Source organism: Cryptomeria japonica, chromosome 8 (genome assembly GCF_030272615.1).
Source record: "Cryptomeria japonica chromosome 8, Sugi_1.0, whole genome shotgun sequence".
NCBI lineage: Eukaryota > Viridiplantae > Streptophyta > Pinopsida > Cupressales > Cupressaceae > Cryptomeria > Cryptomeria japonica.
This window is the reverse complement of record NC_081412.1, coordinates 85,581,191-85,604,277: the sequence shown is the minus strand read 5'-3', so window position 1 is coordinate 85,604,277 and position 23,087 is coordinate 85,581,191. Positions and strand designations below refer to the sequence as shown.

At 38.2% G+C, this 23,087-nt stretch overlaps 1 protein-coding gene across 2 annotated transcripts in view; it reads left to right on the top strand.

Moving 5' to 3' along the window:
- The window catches only part of LOC131038435 (small RNA-binding protein 11, chloroplastic), a 32,640-nt gene extending 10,017 nt beyond the window's left edge, over nt 1-22,623 (top strand). Inside the window, exons 2-4 of one of the 2 annotated variants that reach the window (XM_057970876.2) lie at nt 21,909-21,977; nt 22,068-22,174; nt 22,302-22,623. In XM_057970876.2, coding sequence (XP_057826859.2) covers nt 21,909-21,977; nt 22,068-22,174; nt 22,302-22,331 — 206 coding nt within the window. In that variant the 3' untranslated portion in view covers nt 22,332-22,623. Of the gene's footprint in view, nt 1-21,908; nt 21,978-22,067; nt 22,175-22,287 lie in introns of both variants that reach the window. The other variant, XM_057970875.2, reaches the window with a different exon arrangement.
- Nucleotides 22,624-23,087: the final 464 nt, after the last annotated feature.

Below are 23,087 nucleotides of genomic sequence, written 5' to 3'. Positions count from 1 at the left end.
AGTGATGAAGCAACCAAATTATATGAGGACAACACAGAGGAGTATGAGGCTAACATCAACCACTCATGGTTGGAGAAGCCTAGAAAAAGTGTTTCAAAGATGCCTAAGACCCTTCTTAGGCCTTATTTCAAAGAGGACTATGGAGACCTCATTGTCTTAATAAATAGAGTTATGGGTAGCCAACAAGGTGCACCCTTTCAGCCATGGATGTACTATTTTATCCATGAGGTTACTGTTGGTGTAAAGATAATCAATTGGGCCAAGATCATAAGTGACAACTTAGATGATCAGTTGAGAAACCTGGAAAAGAATGGAACGTTTTACATGAGTTCCTACTTGATCTACTCCTTGGCTAGAACATACAGATATAGAGGCCTTGTGTGTAGAGGAGCAGTTGGAAATAAAGAGAACTAGTTCATTGTCTATGATTGTTATCCATAATTACACCTGGAGGAGAAATGTCATTTTAAGAGGGTCAGTGATGCATTCCTTATGCATATCACAAGAACCCTTCAGGGAGGTCTCCATCAGCGACTCTCTCAAGAGTCAAAGGATTTGATCAGCAAGTTTGGGCATTGGTATATCCAATATCCCAAGTTCACCTACTTGAGGATCCAAGGATTCTCTGGACCTCCATACAAGGTTCCCCTTGTTTCCTACAAACCAAATGGTTTTATTTGAAGTGATAAGACAGTTGGAAAATTTTATGATTGTGCAAAGAGGAAAACAAAAGACAGGAGCGTCTTTTCCTATCAATATTAGAAAAGGGTTGGAGACTTGTCCATCAGCCCAAGCTGCCACACATGCCGACAAGGAGATTCAATGGTACCCATTCCTGCAATATCAAGCAAGGAGTCATTTTTATCCTTTTCATCGGATGGGAAAAGTTACCAGAGAGAAGTTTGAGCACAAGCTAGACTTCGAGGACTATTGGGCTACTGCTGCTGATAACTTTGAGATAAGGAAGAGATTTTGGTCTAGAATTTCATTGAACTTGATCAGGGCATCCGAGGTATTCCGAGTGGCTGACCAAATTGAAGAAGATGATGAATTCGAGCAGCCACATTTTACTAATTTGAGAAACGAGTCCCTTGCTCTAGTTGATTGGACAGATTCTAAAAGAATTAACTTGGGAGATCTAATGAAGCTTGTGATCGAATACTCCAAATGGTGGGCAACTCAGAAAACAAAAGAGCTCAAAGCAAGGAATATCACCCTCACTTATGATCTCATGGGGACTGATGAGTCCATGTCTTCTAATCACCGTGTGACATCTAGCGGTCCAAGGAATCCAAAAAGTGTTGGATCGAGGAAGAGGAAGGAGCCCATTGAGAATTCAATAATGGTAAAAGGAAAGAAGATTATTGGAGAGGTAGATGTGAGCAAACTATATGTTGACGTGTTTTTTATGACAGCGTCGAACACATAATAAAGTTGCCTAATTGTCACTTCACTCTCTCTTGATCAAAGTTTAACTATATGCTACGATTGTGGAAAGTTCAAATGGCTAACTCCAAGGTTCCTTCATGCAACGGACGTGACTCAGTTGGCGGATGTGATTGCTGGTAATCCAAGGGACCTTACGTTTGGATCGTTCTTTCACTTCTTTGCTGTGGCATGGAACTTCATCATCAGATATGGCAATCTTACAATGCTTTTGCTTCGATCGAATTAAAATGAACTGAAAATAAAAGGGAAAGGGATAGAAGGGTCTAAATCTACTCCTAAGGGCAATGATATCAACAGTTAATGCTTTGGTGGACAAATTCCAAATAAACCAAGCTCTGCTTCGCCAAGTTAAACTACAACTCCGCAGGAACCGGTGCAATCTTCTGAGGATGTTGGAGGATTTTCACATTGAGAAAAATGCATCTAAATATCCAACATGACACAATCCAAACGACTATTCACAATCGAACTTAGCACAAATTTGGGGTTCAGGCTAACTTTACACTGCAACTTACAATCAGCAAGATGCAAAAAGTATGAACCATGGAAATTTTATTAAACACCATTACATTCTCTTTTGAAATCAAAGCACTTTATCTAACAATTGAGAAAATGAAATTCTACTTTAAGTGAGGAAGGTGAAACCATGCAAGTTTTGAAAAAACAACTTAAGTGGACACCATCGGAGAACAATGTTTCACTGTTATTTTCTCAAAAACTTATCGCAACAATTTCATACAAATCACCCCCCTTTACAAATGAGGGGGGTCACCCCTTTATATAGGCTTCACGCCTTGAGGACACATGCAAACCCTAATTAGGGTTTTCCCAAAAAGATTCCCCACACATGATGCAACAAGGTGGGAATTAGCTATTAATGACCCATCATGCCCATATACAATTAATTTTATGTGCCCAAAATGGCATCCATTGTGCATTAAATGCACGACTTCTTTCAAATTCGCACAATGTGTAATAAATGCTCTATCATCTCCTGAATATGATAGTTACATGTGAAAGATGCTCCACCATTGCATTAAGTATGATGGCTGCCATGCAATGAATTAGCTACCACCATGGTCAAATATTCCAGCAATGAATGTGCCACTATGCCTCCAGACGACGACTGCATGCAAAAAAGATGCTCCATTGACTCAACATGCGTTGACCTGACTGCCACTTGGTTAGAAACCCTTGGAGAGAGAAAACTTTAGGAGAGAAAAATTTGATCCATGAAGAATTTCTTGAAGTTTTGACCTTTTCACACCTTGGAGGAGATTTTCATCACTTTTCGACCACCTTCTATTTTTTAGGAACTTTCCTAAAATTTAGGACCCAGGTCCAGGAGAGAGAATTCCCTCATGAGTCCAAATCTGCAAAATTTTTCGAATTATGACAAGATTTGGTGTCCAAAAATAGGATTTTTCAAAATTATTCCCGGGGGGATTTCCTGCATTTCAATTCCTCCTTGACCCTCAAAACTCTCCTTTGCCTTGGAAATTTCCATCTTGGACTTTCTAACTTAGGTGTGGAACGTGGAATTCAACTTGGTGAAGGAATTTCATTATTTCCATGCCTTAAGAAAATTTTCAACTTCCTGACTGGGCCTGGAATTTTGACTTTGATAGAGGAAATTCATCCTTTCCATGCTCTTCCTTGATACCTTGACTTAGGCACCTGCCTTTGGACTTGGGCAATGATTCCGCACTGGTAAGGAATTTTGTGATTTTGAAGCTTTCCATGACCATCAAGTTTTGGCGCCCTAGTACCTTCCTTAGGCGCAATTCTCCCTAAGGCAAGGAATTCCTAACTTCAACATTTTTCCATGCAACATCCACTTTGGTGCCCTTCCATGTCTTAGGGCGGAATTTTGCTAGGAAGAAGGAATTTCATCACATTTAAGGTTTTCCAATATAACACCTCTTTGGCGCCTTCATCATTGCTTGGGCACTAATCTCCTCTAGGCGTGGAATTCTAAACTTTCTCCATTCTCCTTGAGCACCCCACTTTGGCGCCCTCCCTTGGTATGGAGCACAATTTGCACATTGGGAAGGAATTGCGCTCTATCCACCTCTTGGGTGCTAATTTGCGTTGTTGGTGGAATTTCAACATTTCCACGCTTTCCTTGGACACCCTGTTTTAGCGCCCTTGCCCAAACTTGGGCGCTGAATTGACTTGGGGAAGGATTTTCATGATTTTTCCTCATTCTCTTCATCATAATGTATACATGAAATATAACATTTAAGTATAAGTCTTATACTTTATGTTATATTTCATGTATATATTGGCAGGATGTTTGAGAGTTGTTTAAGATCTCTAGGAATTATAATGCATATTCTAGTTTTAGAAGATCTTTTAAATTTTCAGAAAGTCAAATTTGAGGTCATTTCCGGATCAGGATGACATTTGTGGATTGATGTGAATTTCCAGACTCAGATGATTTTTCAAGCTTTCCATTCTTGGATTGGTTCCCATACAGCGCCAAATTTTGATCACACTTGTCTGCCTTCTGACTCTTCCGGATTTAGAAATGATCTTTAGGAACGTTCAGTCTTCAGTGTCTGTTTTTCAGTTTTTTCTTGTGAAGAACCTGCCAAAAATAGATTTTCCCAAATAGTGAGCGTTTCAAAATGTTAGGGTTTGGACAAAACAGGTCAAGAAGGCACTTACTAAAAATAGAAATTACTAACAATAGTAAGTTTGGGAGGTAGTGGAACTTACTAAAAATAGTAAGTGCTCAGAATTCACTAAAATTTTACTAGGAGGTACCTTGAAGGGTCCTGATTCCAGTTCTAAGTTTAGCTTTTCAAAAACCCTAAAAGAAACCCCTAAAATCTAGGACCGAAGGACAAAACCCTAAAATGACCAAAACAGGCCCTAGACTTAACCAAATTAGCTCAAATGAAAAGAAGACTTGATCAAGTTGATCCCACTCACTTGCAAGCTTAGAGAGATTGACAAGACCGCCGCGGAAAGACCCCAAAAACCAAAACCAAAGGATCGAGAGGGCCTAAAAAGTAGGGGGTCCCCATTTGCTATGGGGCGATGTGTGAAAATGTCACAACATGACAGAAGTCAAATGAAGGTCATTTGACTATCAACGCTTCATCCACTACTCCAGTAAGAATTTTGATCGATGAACATGAACAAGATAGTGAAATGGGAGGCAACGAGATGGAGATTTCATCTCCCATTATTGAGGAACCAATTCAGGAGCCCATTCCCACAAAAGTTGTTCAAGCAGAGAACCCTGTACCTGAAGAAGAATTCCTAGATGGCATAGTCTCTGCGGCAAAAGGAGTTGAAGATAATTATGATGATAGCAGTATGGAACAATCAATCATCCTTGATTGGTTGAAAGAGAGGATCAAAGCTAGGGTTCCTGAGAAAGTTCACCAAGAAGATAACACCACAACACTTTTGGCTGAATTGAACAAACTGAGTGAAAAGAAAGCACCCAAGCCAGCCAAGAAGTTTTCTTTGATTCAAAGAAACAGTGCAGGATTCAGGTCAGTTCAGGTAGCAGTACCGAAAGTAGATAAAGCTCAGGACAATATCACTCTTGAAGAATATGAGGTCACTACCATAAGGCTGGGTAAGACCACCAAAATCCAAGAAGACTAGTGGTTTGATGATTCGTGCAACACCCTCAAGATGAGATTGAACAAGGAAGTTGAAAAGAGAAAGAAACTAGAGGCTGAAAATGAGTAGTGGAAAAGGTATGTTCAGCACTTGACAAACCCCATTGATAGGGAGGAGGTAGCAGTTACTCCACCTGTGCCCCTTCCACAGGAATCAATGAAAGACTATGAGGATATGAGAACAACTTTCGGAGAAGTCAAATGATGGACTTCTGATACCTCAGAGCGTGCTGATATACTTGTTGAGAACCTAGTGTCAGCATATGACTCCACCTCTTCACTCTTGAGTAGAATCCAGGATATATCTGAAGCTTGGGAGGGCATTGAAGACATTCGGAACAGAATAATCCCATGCTTGAAGACCATTAGAGGTCTTCCCCAGCAGGATTTAATTGATGGAAAGGTTATTCAGCCTGGTGATATATATGACTTCAACGCTTGGTACTTTGCCTTGGTTACCAGAGTTGAATCTCTATGGAAATCAGAAGCTAAATGTTTGGAGATAAAAAAGACTATCATGAGTATTCAAGACAAGGTCTTCCTCGTGGCAGCAGAGATATTGCAGCAGGATGAAGTGCGAGAGAAACATTTACGTGCAGAGAATCTGCAGGCCAAGATTCAAGGAAACTTCTTCAAAGTTTCAGGGCCGATTCTCAAGGATGATCTCTCCAGGATTTCGAGTTTCTTGCTCATTGATGAGAACTTCCTAGCACAGGCAGCTAACTGGGAGAACACTCTCGCAACATGTACCGATGACGTGGAGTCCATGGTTGATTACCAAATTGGCAGCTTGCCACATGTCACCATGGAGGAAGTTCGACCGCTCGCGTCTAGATACATTGAATTTGCAGCTTCCAAAAAGAAAACTAGACGCCCACTTCACTAAAATTAGCAGCTGTGCCACTTGTCTCATTTTTTCTTGTTCGAGCTAATAGAGTTTTAGGAAACCCTAATTAGAGTTTTGATCTTTCAATCTGGGCCCTTGATCACTGTTCGATCTCGACCATTCGAAACTTTTTGTGCGACTATATAAGGTTTCCTCCTCTCATTTGGAGAGAGGTTTTTTGAAATATTGTTGCGAGAGGTCATTTTTGGATAATATATTGCTTGTGTGCTTCTAGGCTTTGTAATTTGTATCATGTGAATGATTAGCAAGGTTTTCAATTTCTTCAAGACGACAGATTAGATTTTATTTAATGTATGTTAGATTGAATGCAAGATTTGATAAGTATTGATTTGTGGTGTATCTTTGCTCATATTTTTGATGAACAGATGATTTTCATTGTGTAAAGTTAGTCTGAGCTTTCCTTTGTGTATGCTTAACTTGTGATCATAAGCACATCCCTTGAAGATTGCATCTGCTTTGTGTAGCTGTCCTAAGCGAGACGAAGCAAAGTGTGGTCATTGAGTTCACCTAGTCAATATTGTCTCTTGAATTCTTCGGAGTAGAATAGATCTTCTAAACCCTTATCCTTTTGTCTTTTTTTTTTTTTGAAAGTCTAAACCTGAAAATCCAAAAGGAGAGAAGAAAAGAGCATCTATTGCTAAATTTGTCTAAGTCCTAAGATTGTAAACAATCCAAGTGTAAGTCCCTTTGTGTATTACCAGCATATCACAACACCCATTGAGCTTATCCACACGTCAAGACCTAACAAAAGAAACCTTGGAATTGCCATATGATCTTCTCGCAATCTTAGCATATGTGGTGATTTTGTTCAAGAGAGGATAGATTGTCTTTGGACATTTTATTTTGTGTTCGGTGAATTAATAAAACACACACCAACAGGCCCTTTGCCCCCTCGTCCTGGAAACCCGTCCCTACGTCCCCGCGTCCCCCCGTCCCCAACGCTCGTGGAACACTGATATATATATATATATATATATATATATATATATATATATATGTATGTATGTATGTATGTATGTATGTATGTATGTATGTAAATGCGTACATACATACGTACATTTGTATGTACGCATATATGTATATTGATGGTTTGATTTATAATTTGTATATATTCACATTTACTTTGTAGGGTTCTAATTTTAGTTAGTGATATAAATTCAGGGTTATCTTTTTTTTATGGGTTTAAACTTTAATTCAAAGAACCCCATTTCTATACACGAAATTGTGTATATATTTGTGTCGTTTTGCTTGCCATCTGAGCACAACACCATACATATTCATTATATCAGCTATGCAGGGTTTTGTTAACATGTTTGTATATATTTTTGATAGAAAGTATACATTAAGGGGTTCCCCAATATGTATAATCAAATCAATTCATTAAAGATTGATGGTGTCCTTGTTTTTGGTTCCAAACACCAAGATAGGGATTTTTGTTGGAATGGATCACACTCCTATCAGTTTCCACTTTATAACATTGACATTCCAAACACATATATTCTTGTATTAAGTAGCTCTCCAACTATTAACAAGTATAACTGGTTATGCCACTATATTCCTCAAACTACTCTTACAGTTCAATCATCTGCTTTTGTCACCCAATATGTTTAACTTTATATTGTAGATCGTACCTTAAAAATGCTATTGCTATTCTTTGCTTGGGGTGCAAGTTCAATGAAAAATATGATAGGAGAAAGAGAACATCTGGAAGGCGTATAACTAAAGTTATTTGTGTATGGAAGTTCACTTTTGCACTATTTGTCAAGGAAGATACACCAATGCCCAACCAATACTTATGTTGTTCACGAATTTGCAGAACCTTCAACACACAATTCAGGTTTGAAACCAGCTGTTGACATTATTCAATCAGATGATGTGCACGCCCTTCAAAATGTGTAGACCGCTCAGCACGTCTTCAAATGTCACTAGAAGTTATTGGTCTCTTTTTAACATCCAAAGTGTAGTAGCAGATTTTGAAGATAACCATATGTCCATCAGTGCTGCAGTGAACAAGTGGGGAATCCTGCTTAGTAGTTTGGGGGCATGGTTGAATGGAGTTACCTATACCAAATAAAGGGGGTCACAAATCATTATATATGAGGAGGAGGTCAAAATTGTTCAATGGTGCAAGGAAATGGTTGATATTGGCGATGGGCTTCAATTTTCTCAACTCAAATCTATTGTGGCTTAAATCATTGAATTTAGGACTAATCCATTCAAAGATGGGATGTCATGGTGGGCAGGTTTTCGAATTAGGCATCTAGATTTGACAATTCAAACTGCAGAGGGGGTGGAAATGGATATAGCAATAATGCTAAGGACCCGCATTGTCGCATGCTTTTATGACAATTTGCAGAAGTTACATTGTGAGCACCAATATGAGTCTAGTAGAATTTGGAACTGCTATGAAACTAGTGTACAAGCTAGTAGAAATTGTGGCATGTAGGTGATTGCAAGAATGGGGTTCCGAATGTGTCCCCCACTTAATCTCAAAAGCAAGGAGTGGATCGCAGTTTTAGCATGCACAAGTGCAGTGGAATTTAGCATTCTTGGTTTCTATCTATTTAAATAAAAAACACACATGAAGAACTATATTTCTAATTGTGAGTTGAGGGCATGCATGGCTGCCCAAGAACATGCCTGGATGACAAAGGAGTTATTTATTAATTTGTTGGAACATTTTGCAACATCTATCCCAAGTGGGTTGTCACTCACAAACATAGCTCTTCTTATTTTTGATGGCCATGGTAGCCACGTGGCCTTCAAGAATTGAGGAAGCAAGATGTATAGGCATATTGACTTGCTCACCCTCCTAGCACATACTAGCCACAAGTTCCAAGCCTTGGATGTGATTGTCTTCTCTCCATTCAAAAATTATTTCAAACAACAAAGGACTATATGGATAGCAAACCACCCCCAAATTGAAATAGGAAGGGAAGAGTTGACAATTCTTGCTAGCAAGGCCTTTAAATAGGCATTTACACCATCCAATATTATCAGTGGTTTCCAAATGACGAGAATTTGGCCATTAAATCACAATGCACTTGAAAAGGGCATGAGGCCAAGTGAGGTCTTCGCAATTGAAGAACAAGTAAATATTGTTGGAGCTAAAAGTGATGCCATGATAGTGGAAGGTGACACATAGTTTATTGCAATTGAAACTTTCTTGCGCATAGTAGGATATAATGAGGATCAGAAGATGACTTTTATGGAAACATACAATGTTGATAATCCCACAAATGCAATGAACAATTTAGAAGAGAAATGCACACAATTTCCTGATATTGAATTGCATGACATCGAAATCCGTGTTGTTTAAGGTGGTTGTAATGAGACTATACATAGCCATCTAGTTGATGGTCAATCGATTGAATTAGTTCTTGCTACAAATAGTGGAGAAGGTCTAAGTTTGCCCACAAAAACAAGCCAACTTGGGTGGTTGAAAGAAGCAACTAGAAACATCGAGGTGTAGGCGAATTTAAATCAAGTGGATGTTGGTCTTTCCATGCTATCAATACTACAACATGACCTAATAGGCCATTCACTACTTTACAAATGCAACAAATTGGGATGTAGAGAATGGGGTAGAATGCGAAAATGATAATGCTACAAGTGAACAAGACACTGACTTTGTGCCATGCATGCAAGATGATGAGTTGCAAACAAGGTCACTCAATAAATTTCTAAGGCTGTTAATGCAAAGGGTGCAATCAATGTCACAAAGAGGTCGGATTCAGGTGCTTCATCTAAGTAGATAATCACAAATTTTAACATTAGATACTGTTGTGACCTTTTCACACATTGCCCCATTGCTAACGGGGACCCCCTCTTTTCCAGCTTCCTGCGTTGTTAGGTTAGGGTTTTGGCTGCTTAGTGGGTAATTTTGCGTTTCCCGTGCCCAAGTCTCGTAGTTTTGATTAGGCCTAGTGCCGTCTAGGGTTTTCGAAGTTATAGGATCAAGTTGCAAAAGTTGATATTTTAATGATCCAAACTTTTTGCTAAGTGTTTGACCTTTTGAGCGTTAACGTGTTTTTAAACACGCGCATCAGTGATTTTAAAGTGCCAAGGTATTCACAGACCTTTTGGAGTTGTTTTCTCGCTCCTAAGGTATTATTTAAGTTTGTTTCGCACTTTATTCCAATATTTTCCTAGCGTTTCGCTCATATTTTGGGGAAATTAGCCTAAGTCCAATCTAAATTAAAGTCGCTGAGTGATTTTGAGTGGTTAAAATGATAAAATCCTAAGGGAAATCCATATTCCAAGGGTTAAAGGGTCAAATTCCATGCTAGAGGCGTTTTTCCCCTCACAATCCAGACTACCCAATCCATTCCCCCACTCAAAATCCATACTACACATGGGTTTCCCCTGAAATCCATATTGGCTACTATTTTCCCCCACTGTTTATCCATACTTGGATCGATTTTCCCCTGGAAGTGCTAAAATTTGGCTAAGTGTCAGGATTTATCCAAACTGCCATCGATTTTCCACCAGGAGTGCAGATTGGAGTGCGGACAACATTAAGGATGATTCCATGCCTGGGTTGATTTTCCACTAGGATTTTTGTGACAACTAAGTGCGGATTTTTGTCTGGATTTTCATCCAGACAGAAGTCGATTTTCCCCTGAGAGCATTTTGTAAGGATTTTTGTTCGGATTTTCAACCAGATAGAGATCGATTTTCCACTGGGAATATTTTGAAGAGTTTTGAGTCCGGATTTTCATCCAGACAGAGGTCGAATTTCCACCAGGGAGTGATTTTTCCAAGTTGAGTGAGTTTTGAGTGTGGGTTTTTGTCCAGACTAATATCGAATTTCCCCTGGGGGTGATTTTTTGGCAAGTAGAGTGCCTTTTTGTCTGGATTTTTGTCCAAACTCTCATCGATTTTCCCCTGGGAGGTTTTTTGTGTGCATTTTGATGAAGTTATGCATGGATTTTTGTCCAAGCATGGATCGATTTTCCCTTATGGGGAATTTTTGATGATTTTAATGATTTTTAAAGGGATTTTTCAATCCCAACCCATATCGATTTTCCTTGGAGGCTTAATTTTGGATTTAAATTGCAATATTTTAATAAATAAGCCCCATTTTGATTGCTTTTAAATAATTATTAATGATTATTTAAAATTTTAAAAGCAAAATTAAATAACTTGCAATAATCATTTAATGTTTGAACCTTCTAGAAGCAAGTTAGGTTTTCACCAGGCAAGTATTTAAGCAAGTGTTTTATCCCACATTGCTTGTGTGGTGAAAGTGAGAGGTGAAAGCAAGTATATGAGAGGAGGCCTTAGCATTATTTTATTATTATTTCTGCCAGGTGTCTCCATGAAAGCAATTTTTCTCCAAGTTGGGTGATTTTTTTAGCAAGGCGTTTTTGTGAAGTGTGGGATTGAGGATTTATTTTCCTCCATTTTTTCCAGCTTGCTGATCTATTCCCCTTGGCTGCCATTAAAGACCAGTTTCAGAATTTCGATTTTGCTAAGTTTGGCGATTTTTTCCAAATTTGGCATTTTTTGGTGAAAGTTGGCAATTTCATGTTTGGAGACTTGGGCGATTTTTCCTCCATCATTTTGCTTGCTGTCCAAACCTTCGTTACTGCAGATCAAGGCTGCCATTGACAACAATTTTCAGATTTTAAGTTCAGCGCCATAGTTGGGAAAATTTCGATTTTGCTTGGGAGGTGATTTGGTGCCACATTTTGGTGATTTTTCGTGGATTCTTGGTGGCTGCCATCATTTCCAGCCTGCTGATTCGCTTTAGATCTGAGGTTTGCTTAAGATTTTGACCTCCATTAATGGCTGCCATTAATTTTCAGACTTAAGTTTTTATTGCCCAGCCAATTCCAACTTAGGCATTTTGCATTTGGAGGTGTTTTATGGAGTTTTCTGTGCATTTTTTAGACCATTTTATCGCTGTTGCAGGTCTGGAACTCCATTGTTAGGCGGTTGTCCTCAGAAATTTTCATTTCCAGCCACCTAACCATTTTTGACCATTTTGCTTGGGGCTGTTTCCTTAGCCATTTTTCATCATTTTCAGGGATTTTAACCACTTTGCAAGGTGCTGGTAAGTCTGAAGTATCCAATTTTCAGACTTGTCCTCAGAAATTAATTTTTTACCAGCCACACTTACATTCCTGAAAATGATTGTTTTCATCAATAAAACTGATTTTTATTGATTTTATGCACATTTTTGAAGATTACGACATGTTTTAAAGGCCTGATTTTCATGTTGTCTTCAGAATTGTTGACCTCCATTGTTGACTGCGGAAGGTGTCTTCAGACATTCATTGTGTGAAAACACAACCTTTCACGCCTTTCCTTAGTCATCATCAATCCGGTATACTCCTTTGCATTTTAGCTTGCATATTTTTTAAGCATAAGGAGGTATAAATGAATTTTATGAAAGGTTTCCATGCCTTGGTGTTGTCACACTTTGAACTTAATTGTTAAAATTTACCAAGTGTAAGGATTATTTTCCTGACTCGATGCTCTAATTAGCTAAAATCTTTAGAAAGTCGGGAATTTTATTACAAGTATTATTTATTTTCCTTAGTCTAACTTCGAGCTTCGTACAGGTATGGTGTCAAAGTTTGGATACAAGGAAAGGAAAGAACTATTGAAGACTGGATTTTATCCAGAGCTCAAGATTTCATCCAGATGGAAGGAGATCACAGATACAAACATGCATTTCCTAGACATCAACCAGATGCAGCGTTGGATGTTCGGAGTTGGAGATCAAGTTCCTTCCCTAGCCTATGCGAATTTTATGAAGAGTGGCATCTTCCATGCCGCTGGATTCCCACAGTCCATACAGTGCAGTGAGTTGATCCTGGAGTGTGCACGATGTTACGATCCTCTCACAAGAATGATCAAGAGTCCTAAGGGCGTTGTCACCACCTACCTTGCTGAGGATGCTATTGCAGAGGTGTTTGGAATTCCACGTGGAACAGACATGAAGGATGTGACCAAGGAGGATTATGCAGAAAGATACACGAAGAAGATGGGTGTATGCAAGAATTTAATTAACAAAGAGTGAATGATTGAGCCTAGGTCTCATCATTTCAAGGCACCCAAGACACTCATGTGCATAGATTTCAAGGAGGAATATAGTGATTTGATATTCCTACTCAACATAGTGATGGGGATGCTGCAGGGAGCAATATTTCATGGATGGATGTTCTACTTCATTTAGGATTGTCTGAGAGGAACACTAGTGAATTGGTCCAAGGTTATAAGTGACAACTTGGATTTCCAGCTGAGGAATGTAGAGCGGTCCAATTCATTCGCCATGACTTCTTACCTGGTATACCTGCTTGCACGGTTTGTTTCATACAGAGGATTAATATGCAAAGGTGAAGTCGGGAATGGGCAAGGACAGTTCAAGAGTTTTGAATGCTACACCCAGCTGAGCATGTATAGAATTGAAGACTATAAGAGAGTGAATGATGCATTCACTATGTACATCACACGGATGCTGCAAGGTGGAATCCATAGAAGATTGTGCAAGGAGGCAACGGAGTTAATAGAGAAATATGGATCGTGGTATATACAGTTTTCCACTTTCACATACCTAACGATTCATGGGTTTCAATCTGAACCCTACAGACTTCCTAGGTATCCGACTGACAAAATGATTTTGTTGGAAGTGGTAAGACAACTTCTAGAGTTCGATGTTATCCAGAGAGAGAAGCACAGGACGGGCATGACATTCCCTATTTCAGTTGGGAAGACATCAGAGGTTTGCTAGTCCGCCATAGCTACCAGCACTGCAGGTGAGGAACTTGCATTCTATCGATTTGCTACATATAAGAAAAGAGAAAGATTTGATCCAGACAAGAAGGTCAGAAGGATCAGGGGAGAGAAGTTCACTCATAAGATTGACATAGAAGATTATTGGGCACACCTGATGGATGAGCAAGCAGTGAAGAGAAGAATGTGGTCCAGAATGTCAGTGGATTTCATGAGAAAGTGTGGACTTTTCCTCATTCCTGATCAGGTATTAGATAATAGAGATCATACACACCCACATTATGAGAATGAAATGAAGAAGGCAATCCTATTGCCAAATTGGTTAGAGCCAGAAGAGATTGACTTGAATATATTGATGAGAGAGGTCTTGAATTTCTCCCGCATATGGGTGGATATACGGATGAACAAATTAGTTGACATGGGTGTTCCCTTCACTTATGAAAGGATGAAGCCAGAAGAGTCTACTTCCGAGGATGATCAGAGGACTATCAGTGATGTCAAGATTTATGCAGACGAAGAGAGTCAAGCTCCCAAGAGAAGGAAGAACACGTCAAGAGAAGTCAAGGCCAGAGCGAAGAAGATTGAGGAGGTGAAGAAGAAACAAAAGACTATGATTCCGCCTATCATTCCTTCACCCCTTCCTAGTGTCTCATCAATCGAAGTGATTGAAGTAATAGAACAGAATAAGGAGACTCAGTAGTGTTCCAACACAGTGATACTACCAGAGAATACTCAGGAATTTCATGCCACAGGGACATCTGCACCTCCTGATCAGAATGATGACCAGCCGGGATCCCCTACTGTCCTTTTGGAAGTTAGTTTGGGAAATGAGGTATATGATTGGACCAGGAATAATCTTGATGATAATGATGATGTTATCTCGGCATTGAAAGGACTTGATCGAGAAATATGTCTCGATGATGGTATGGAGATGGCTGCTATTCCTGAATGGCTGATAAGAAGCATGGAGAAACGTAAACAGATGATAGAGGTATAGCCTATTGATGATATGGATGACTACCTAGCTAGGAGTGCTAAGGAGGAGGAGCCCAAGAGAGCGGAGATTTTGTCGCACATAGCTAGAGATGAGACAGGAATGCGGATTGCGCAGATTGTTGTTCCTAGAGCAGGCATGACAGCGGACATTGCTACTCCTATGGATTTCCAGATCACTTCAGTTGCCCTTGGTTGTACATCCAGAAAACAGGAATTTCATGAAATTGGTGAAACCTCCAAGCAATTGATGCAAGGTTAGATAGAGAGGTTGTGGAGAAAGAAAGGTACATAGAAGAAAATATTAGACTCAGAGTATATATTGCAGGGACAAGGCGTGGAGATCCCACCCTTATTTCCCCTATTGCAGTTGACCATGGAATACATTCACACTGTGAGGTAGCGAGAGGTACACACTCGGAGGTGGAAAAGTGGATTGAAAGCACAAGAAAACAGGCAGATGATTTCCTTACTCAGTTTGTCCATGCATATGATAGGACGACAGGGCTCGTATTCAGAATCCAGTATTTGGAGGGAGTTTGGGAAAAATTCCGGCCTATTCAAGACAAGACTATTCCACGCCTCCAGGCATTGAAGAAGGTTCCTAATTCGACCTTGGTCAGCGAGAATATTGTGCACAGTGGAGACAGATATGATTTCCATGGTTGGTATTGTGCATTAGTTGTGAAGAAATCAACTTATGAGAACGCCCAATTGAGTTGTATGGAGATGGAAGGATTAATTCAGGACATTTAGATGAAGATCCTTGCCTCGATTAAGGAATTATTGGGTGTTGATGTTAGTGATGCTAGTGGTTTACACTTAGCCGAATTAAGAGACAAGATGAAATTTATGTATTTTTGCCAGTTGGACTCTTTGAAGAAGAGTCAGATTGATGACTTGGTCTCTTTGTTGATTCATGTTCATAATTCGCAGAAGCTCATGCTAGAATGGGAGAACACTTTGAATGCTTGCTCGGATTCACTGGACATGATTGATTTACAGCAGGATACCTTGCCTAGCATTTCCATGGAGGAGTTAGATTCAGTATTGACTAGATTCTTGGAGTATGCTAGGAGAGAGAGATGCAGGGAGGAATCTTCTAGAAGATTCCCTATTAGATGACTAGGTATCTTTTCATTGGGCCATATGTTGGTGGCACCATTTTTGATGTAACCCTAATTAGGGCAATTCTAGGGTTTTGTTGGCATGATCTCGGTCGTTGATCTTAGATCAATCTGGGCCATCCATTTTGTAAGAGACTCTAGATATGCCTCCTAGTCTCTCATTTGTAAAACAAAGTTTTTGTAGAATTGTTGGTATATGCTGCAGCTATTTGAATCATAATCATTGTTCAATTGTTGGTGATTTTGCTCTTCAAGTGTTGTATTTGCATTCATGGTTCTCAATTCCTCCAAGTTAGATTAGAATTTAGATTATAATTTATTTTCATGTATGTTAGATTGAGTGGAAGATTTGTTGAATTCATTTGTGTGGAATCTTTAATCCATACCACTAGCTTCTTGCCGCGGGTAAGTGCGCCTTGTGTGGTCAACTGGAATTTTAAGTAAGCTTAACTTCAACTATTATGCGTCCGTTGACAAACATCAACTTGGATGGTGTCTATGTTTGATGGTGATAGCTTGAAAATCCTTAAGTATACCTTAGACAATTGCACTAAGCTTGTGTCAATACTTGATTGTGAGACCTTGCCTGGTTTGATTCCACTAAATCCATTCATCATTTCCTATATTCCTAGGATTAGAATAGATTTCCTGAACCCTATTCCTTTTGTCCTTTTTTTAGTAAGAAGTAAAATCCAGAGCCATATTGATAAATCTTAAGTTGTCAGCACACCTATTCCGCATCATTCATGATAATCCAAACATTTGCGTAAGTCCCCAAGTGAACACAACAATTCACATCAACCACTGAACTTACCCACTTGTCAAGACCTGACATGTAGAAACCTTGGAATCATTTTAGTTGATCTCATTCTTAGCATCTGAGGTGATTTTGTTCAAGAGAGGGTAAATTTGTTGGTAATTTATTCTGTATTGTTATGTGCATAAAAAACACATCAACATATACATACATTGATATGCTTAATGAACAAGAGACATAAAAAATACAAATGAAAGAATTGCAATAAAGGAAAAGGGAGTAGATGAGAGAGAGGAAAGTAGAGTGGGAATCAAACCAAGCAGAGAAGCAAAAAGTAAGATTGGAGAAACAACTAAGAAAACAAAAATTGGTAGAGGGGAAGTGTAGGCTATAGCGTGAGAAGAGATTCAATGGGAGCAAATGAAGATTGCTCAGCAATTGAAGACAACTCAAAGGCAGGTAGATCAAGAACACAAAGATAAACGTATGAGTTCAAAACTATGTCCTCTACAACCCCAACATCCCATTTCAATGGACACAACATATTGTCCCCAACATTTGCAACTCTAAGCAATCTACATGTTGGGTCCACCCTTGGTTGCTTAGAACAGTTGAAACTAAATTCAGAGGCAAATCAGGTATTGCTTGCTCGTATAGCAAGTAGCCTACAGAATGTTCCACAACCAATCAGTTCAAATCCACTTGTAAATGACTTTATTTCTACACAATTCGAACAACTAGCTCTTTTTCTTGGCTTTATGGATGATAAAAGTTTGTTGTCCGTATTGTGTAGTAGTAGAGTCATTTACAAGTGGATTTGAAGTGATTGATTGTGGAACATTTTGTAGGCTACGTGCTATACATGAAAGCAATGCCTGATTTGCCTTTGAATTTAGCTGTAATTGTTTTGAGCAGCATCTATGTTGAACATTTCCATTAAATGGGATGTTGGGGGCAGTAGAGGAGATAGCGTTGAATCATACGTCTATCTTTGTGTGCTTGATCTACTTCTCTTTGAGTTGTCTGCAGTTGTGGAGCAATCTTCATTTGCTCTCATTGAACCTACTCTCATCGTAGTGTACATTTCTCCTTTGCCATTTTGTCTTTTTAGCTAGTTCCCCAATCTTATTTTTTGCTTCTTAGCTTGGTTTGCTTCCCATTTTGCTTTCCTCTCTCTCATCTACTCCCTTTTCCTTTGTTGCAATTATTCCATTTGTTTTTTTGTGTCTATTGTTTATCAAGCATATCGATGTATGCATTTGATATTAAAACCCGTGTTTGTCTACTTAGACAAAGCACCCCAGTTCGACCTCTCGTGGCGTTGATTGCACCCTTGCATAAATTGCATTGGAAGCCTTAGAAATTTATTGAATGACCTTGTTTGCAACTCATCTTGTGTGGATGACAAAAAGTCACCATTTTGTTCACTCGTAGCATTGTCATCTTCACATTCTCTACATCCCAATTTGTTGCATTAGTAAAGGTAGTGAATGACCTTTGCTGCGTCATGCTATGGTGCTGATGGCATCGAAAGACTGAGATCCACTGGACTGAAATTTGTTTGCACTTCGAGGTTTGTAGCTACTTCTTACAACCACTCAGGTTGGCTTGTTTGTGTGGGAAAACTTAGACCTTTTCCACTGTCTCATTTCTATCAATATTGTCATCATGGGGTTCTCATTAATACCATTACACTCCTCATCGGCAATGGGCAACAATGGCACACAAATATCCATGGGATTAAGTTCCTAAGGAAGAGGCATTGCCTTGTTACTTGTATCCTTTGCAGCAGAACTATTCTGAATTGTGCAGACTGTGACTGCATATGATAACAAAGAGAATATGAACGTGTGTGCTTCATAGATCTGGTGAATATGCTTCCCAAAGCTGCTATTGTCCTTTAGAGTTCACTGTGATTCTGCCTCGAAAATGACTCTAGCTTTGCTTTCTAATTGTAACGCCTTTTTCACTCCATTCAAACAAAAGATTAAATACAAACTAGGCACTCTTGACACAACAAATTACACTGTGAACAGGCTGCATGCAGATCTAGAATGGACCTTATATGATAAAAATAGCCGAAAGGCAAGCCTTCAAAAGTTTTCGGTCTTAAACTGTAAGTTTTGGTTTGGCAATGGGTATTTGAAGGCCACTAGAGCTTTCATGGCTCACTACACCAACATCTTAATCCAAATCCACTAATCAGAATGACTCTGATACCATATTAAATTTCAGAGCGATGATTTAACACATGAATAATACTTATCTTTAATTCCACACTACTTGCATTCAATAATACATTACATATTAATAGGACTCTCATATTCTATTTTATAGCGAACAAATCCTCTAAATATATGAGTTGTTTTAACAACTCAAACAAACACATATTGTTACAATCAATGTAGTATCCTACTGGTAATATTTTAACAAACTGTAGCAAACCTAACAAATAATATGATAACCATGCGAACACTAATTCCTAACAGTTCGGTGGATGGTTAACGAGCAAGCAAATCCTAAAATAGAGATGGTTGATGATGCCCACATTTAGTGGACAATTAATGTGCCATCTAATCCTAAAATATGGTGGTGGATGATGCTCTCCTTCAAGTGGAATGATTGATGAGCTAACCAGTCCATTGGCAATGATAGATAAATGGAATACAATAGCATCAACATGATAATGATTAAATTGATGAGATTGATTTTCAAAATTAAATAAAATATTTTTAATGCTATTTACTATTTAGTATTCAGTCATGGCTGGGTAATGGAGACAGTTGTATTACCAAATTTGCTATGCCTTTAAGACTATAAACAGCGTAGGATACTGGCCTAAGGACATGGTTTGGTGACTGTCATCAGTTATACCAGATCAATCATGTTTTAGTTACTGACTTGTGGGGAATGTTTTTGAAAGAGGAGCTTAGCTTGTGGCTTTGCATTTCCTCACTGGATGCAAGTTTTAGTGGGATGGTCTGTAACATAATAGATTGAAATGGAGAAGGGGCTGATTTGGGTGAAAGTCATTCATTCAGGATCTGGTGTAGATGAGATAGTATAGAAGCTTTGGTAGGATCTGCGGAGAAAAATGAAAATTTCTAAGCATGGGATTGAACTATAATGAGTATTGATACATTTAGGACAACAATAGAAATATTGTATATCAGTTCAGGGAAAGCTCACATTGCCTTGCTGTTGAAACACAAAGACGGAGGCGAGAGTGAAAAACATGAAAAACATGTCTCTTTTTTGTCATGTTGTTGGGGAGAAATTGCGTATGAAACACTTTATAGCTTAATGTCCCACATAGCTTGAAAAGCTGCATAATTTTCACAGCCAGCCAAACAAATTTGATGCTATGTTAAGGATGTGATGATTTTTGGCAACTGGACGCAAAAAGCATAGATTATCTATTAAATAGCAGTTACTACAAAAATTTGTTCTGCATCGGCTTTGATTCATATTTTCACCAGGTTCTCCCATGGATTATAGTAAGAACTTCATTAACTTGATTCAATTAAATACACAATGACTGAATTAAGGCAAAAGCTAGAATCTGTGAAGATTCTTTAAAGAATCATTTTCCTTTGACTTTAAATCCAAAATTGTGCGATTTAAACATCAAAAAGGAATCCTTCAATTTGAAGTGACATATTCTTGATGGGAATATATTTTTTTATACATATGAGGTCGAGATTTATATTTTAGGAAAATACCCAGTACAGCTTCAATGGATGTAATGGAGCGGAATTGCCAAGAAGTAATCAAGCCTAAGTGGAAAGACCGTGTACCCTTCAAAGAAAAAACTAGGCTTTGAAGAATTCCAATTGATAAGATAGATTAGGAATTCAAAACAGATTTCTTTAAACAAGAACTTGCTAAGATACAATAATATAAACACAAATTTTAGAATATTTTTAGAAGGGATGGAGTCCTAAATGGTATAAGTCATCCCTGGAAAAGTTGCCACCTTATCTAAATTAACAAATTTGCATATTGAAAATTGCACCCATTTGCCACACCCAGTAACATAAAATACTGAAGAAATATTAGATGTAGTTTTCCACAGACGATACATACTAGATACAAAATACGCTACTAGGTAACTTTATAAAATACGTGACTAAACTTATATTAGATGATGAGCACTCTACAAGATCAGAAGGTGATGTCCACAGCTGATCTAAAATCTAAATTGCATACTACTGAAGAAATATTAGATGTAGTTTTTCCACAGACGATACGTACTAGATACAAAATGCACTACAAGGAAACTTTATAAAATACTTGACTAAACTTATATTAGATGATGAGCACTCTACAAGACCAGAAGGTGATGTCCACAGCTGATCTAAAATCTAAATTGCATACCAAAAAAAGTTATGAATGACGCTTATATTATCTGCATAATTAAGCTTTGGGTTTATTTCAATTTCATTTAGAGGAACCCTTCAATGTTATGTATAATGTGCGTCTTGAGTAATGTCAATGGTTCTCCTGTAATATCTATCAGTGCACTATTTAGTATTAACAAAGCTTTACTTTTGATTAGAAGAGAAGGCATTGCCTGAATATGAATAAACTAAAGAGTTACAATGAAAAATCATGTTTTCACTGGAACTCCACAAGGCACGTGAGTGTTGAAGCCTGTGTGTGCAGGCTTGCTTATCACGTTTTCTTAGGTTAGATTTTGTAGCAGTGCAATTATAAAGAGCATATGGAAAGCTTGGGATGTGTGTGGCAGGATTAAAAATCCTGAGAAAGATACCATACGAGCTTATAATCTCTGACAGACTTCCATGTTGATTGAAGAGAACTAGTTCTAGGCAATAACCTTGATTTTACTTATACATGTTTTTTACAAACAATATTGTTTTATGGTTTCTCCTTCAACCTATGTGGCTTGGTCCCCCTGGATTCCTTACTCTGCAGTTCTCTCTGAGTTTTGCCACATTTTGTATTTTTGCGCTATACTCACCTCTGGTTGTGGCTTTGCACCACCTTCTGTAACTCCTATTATCTTATAATTTTATGGGTGCTTCATCATTTAGTTTTTTTTAAAAAGAATGTTGTTTTCATTTTTTTTTGTTTAAGAAGCAATACAACAGATTTCATCACTTTCAAAGTAAATTAAAATCAGATGGTTGGAAGAAACATATGTCAGCCAATATAGCCAAAGCATTTTAGAGGCACATGTATTTGAATTCACTTTATAATATATGCCATCTTCCCAGTTACTATTGAATAGGCTATAGAGAATTGACTATAGTAGGATTTGGTGGCAGGTCTTTCCTTTTTAACCACTGAAGATAGTTTTAGAAAATGTTTTTCACGCTTTGGTCAACTTGTAGAAGGTATGTGCCTGTCTTTGTTTCTATTCTGAGACTTAATGATTGAAATTTTCTACGTTCATGTTTTTCATGCTCCTGATGGATGATTTGCAGCAAAAATCATAATGGATAAGTTTGCTAAACGATCAAAAGGGTTTGGCTTTATTGAATATGCTACTGAAACTGAAGCACAGGAAGCAATACTAGGGATGGATGGAAAGGTACGGTTATGCTTATATTTTTGTAGATCTTTCGACTTTGTTAAAGAGGCTTCCTGATGCCTTTTTACCAAGGTTGACCACAGTAAGAAAGTATTCTAATTTTTTTTTTGCAGTTTTTGGATGGCAGGGTCATTTTTGTGGAAGTTGCAAAACCTAGGTCACTTCCTCTGCCAAGGGCCACAGGGCCTCCTAAGTTTTCATGAGACACTATTGAATTGGTTGAGGGAAGCCACTGAATTGAGTCAAAACGGCTATAAGGTGTTTGTACCTGTTTACAAAATTCTTTAAGTGTATTGTTTAATGGATACGAAGGATAACCTTGTTGAATGGCCAGAGTTTGATGGGGCAAGAATTGATCATCTTGACTACTGTGATGTGTATGATTAAAAGAATTTTAGATGTAATGATGCATAAATGGAATGCATTCCAATAATAAGAGTTTTTAAGTATGGGTAGTGTCAATGAAGTTTTACTGTAGTAGTAGCATTTGCACTATTAAAAAGTACAATGACTGTACTGACAGTCAGACCCAATTGGAGGGTAAGGCTTAGAGTTCTGCGGTGCAGAAATGCGAGCTGTATTATATGATGGTAGCTTAAGATTTAATTATCTTTTCTTAATTTTTAAACTAAAGATAAATAGAGTCTATTTTCTACGTAAGTATCAAGTAATGACATAATAACTATAATGTTCCTATAATGTATTGTGTAATTTATAATTTTCTAAATACTATTATTTATATTACTGTTTAAAGAAAAAATTATTTGAAGGCACTTTAAATTGTAAGTAAGAAAATACTCTTCATGAATGAAGATGGATTTTGGACAAACCTGAATTAAGGCAATTAAGGCAATGTCTGATTAACCCTTTTTAAAATGATCTCTAGAGTCATCTGACTTTGGCTCTTTACACG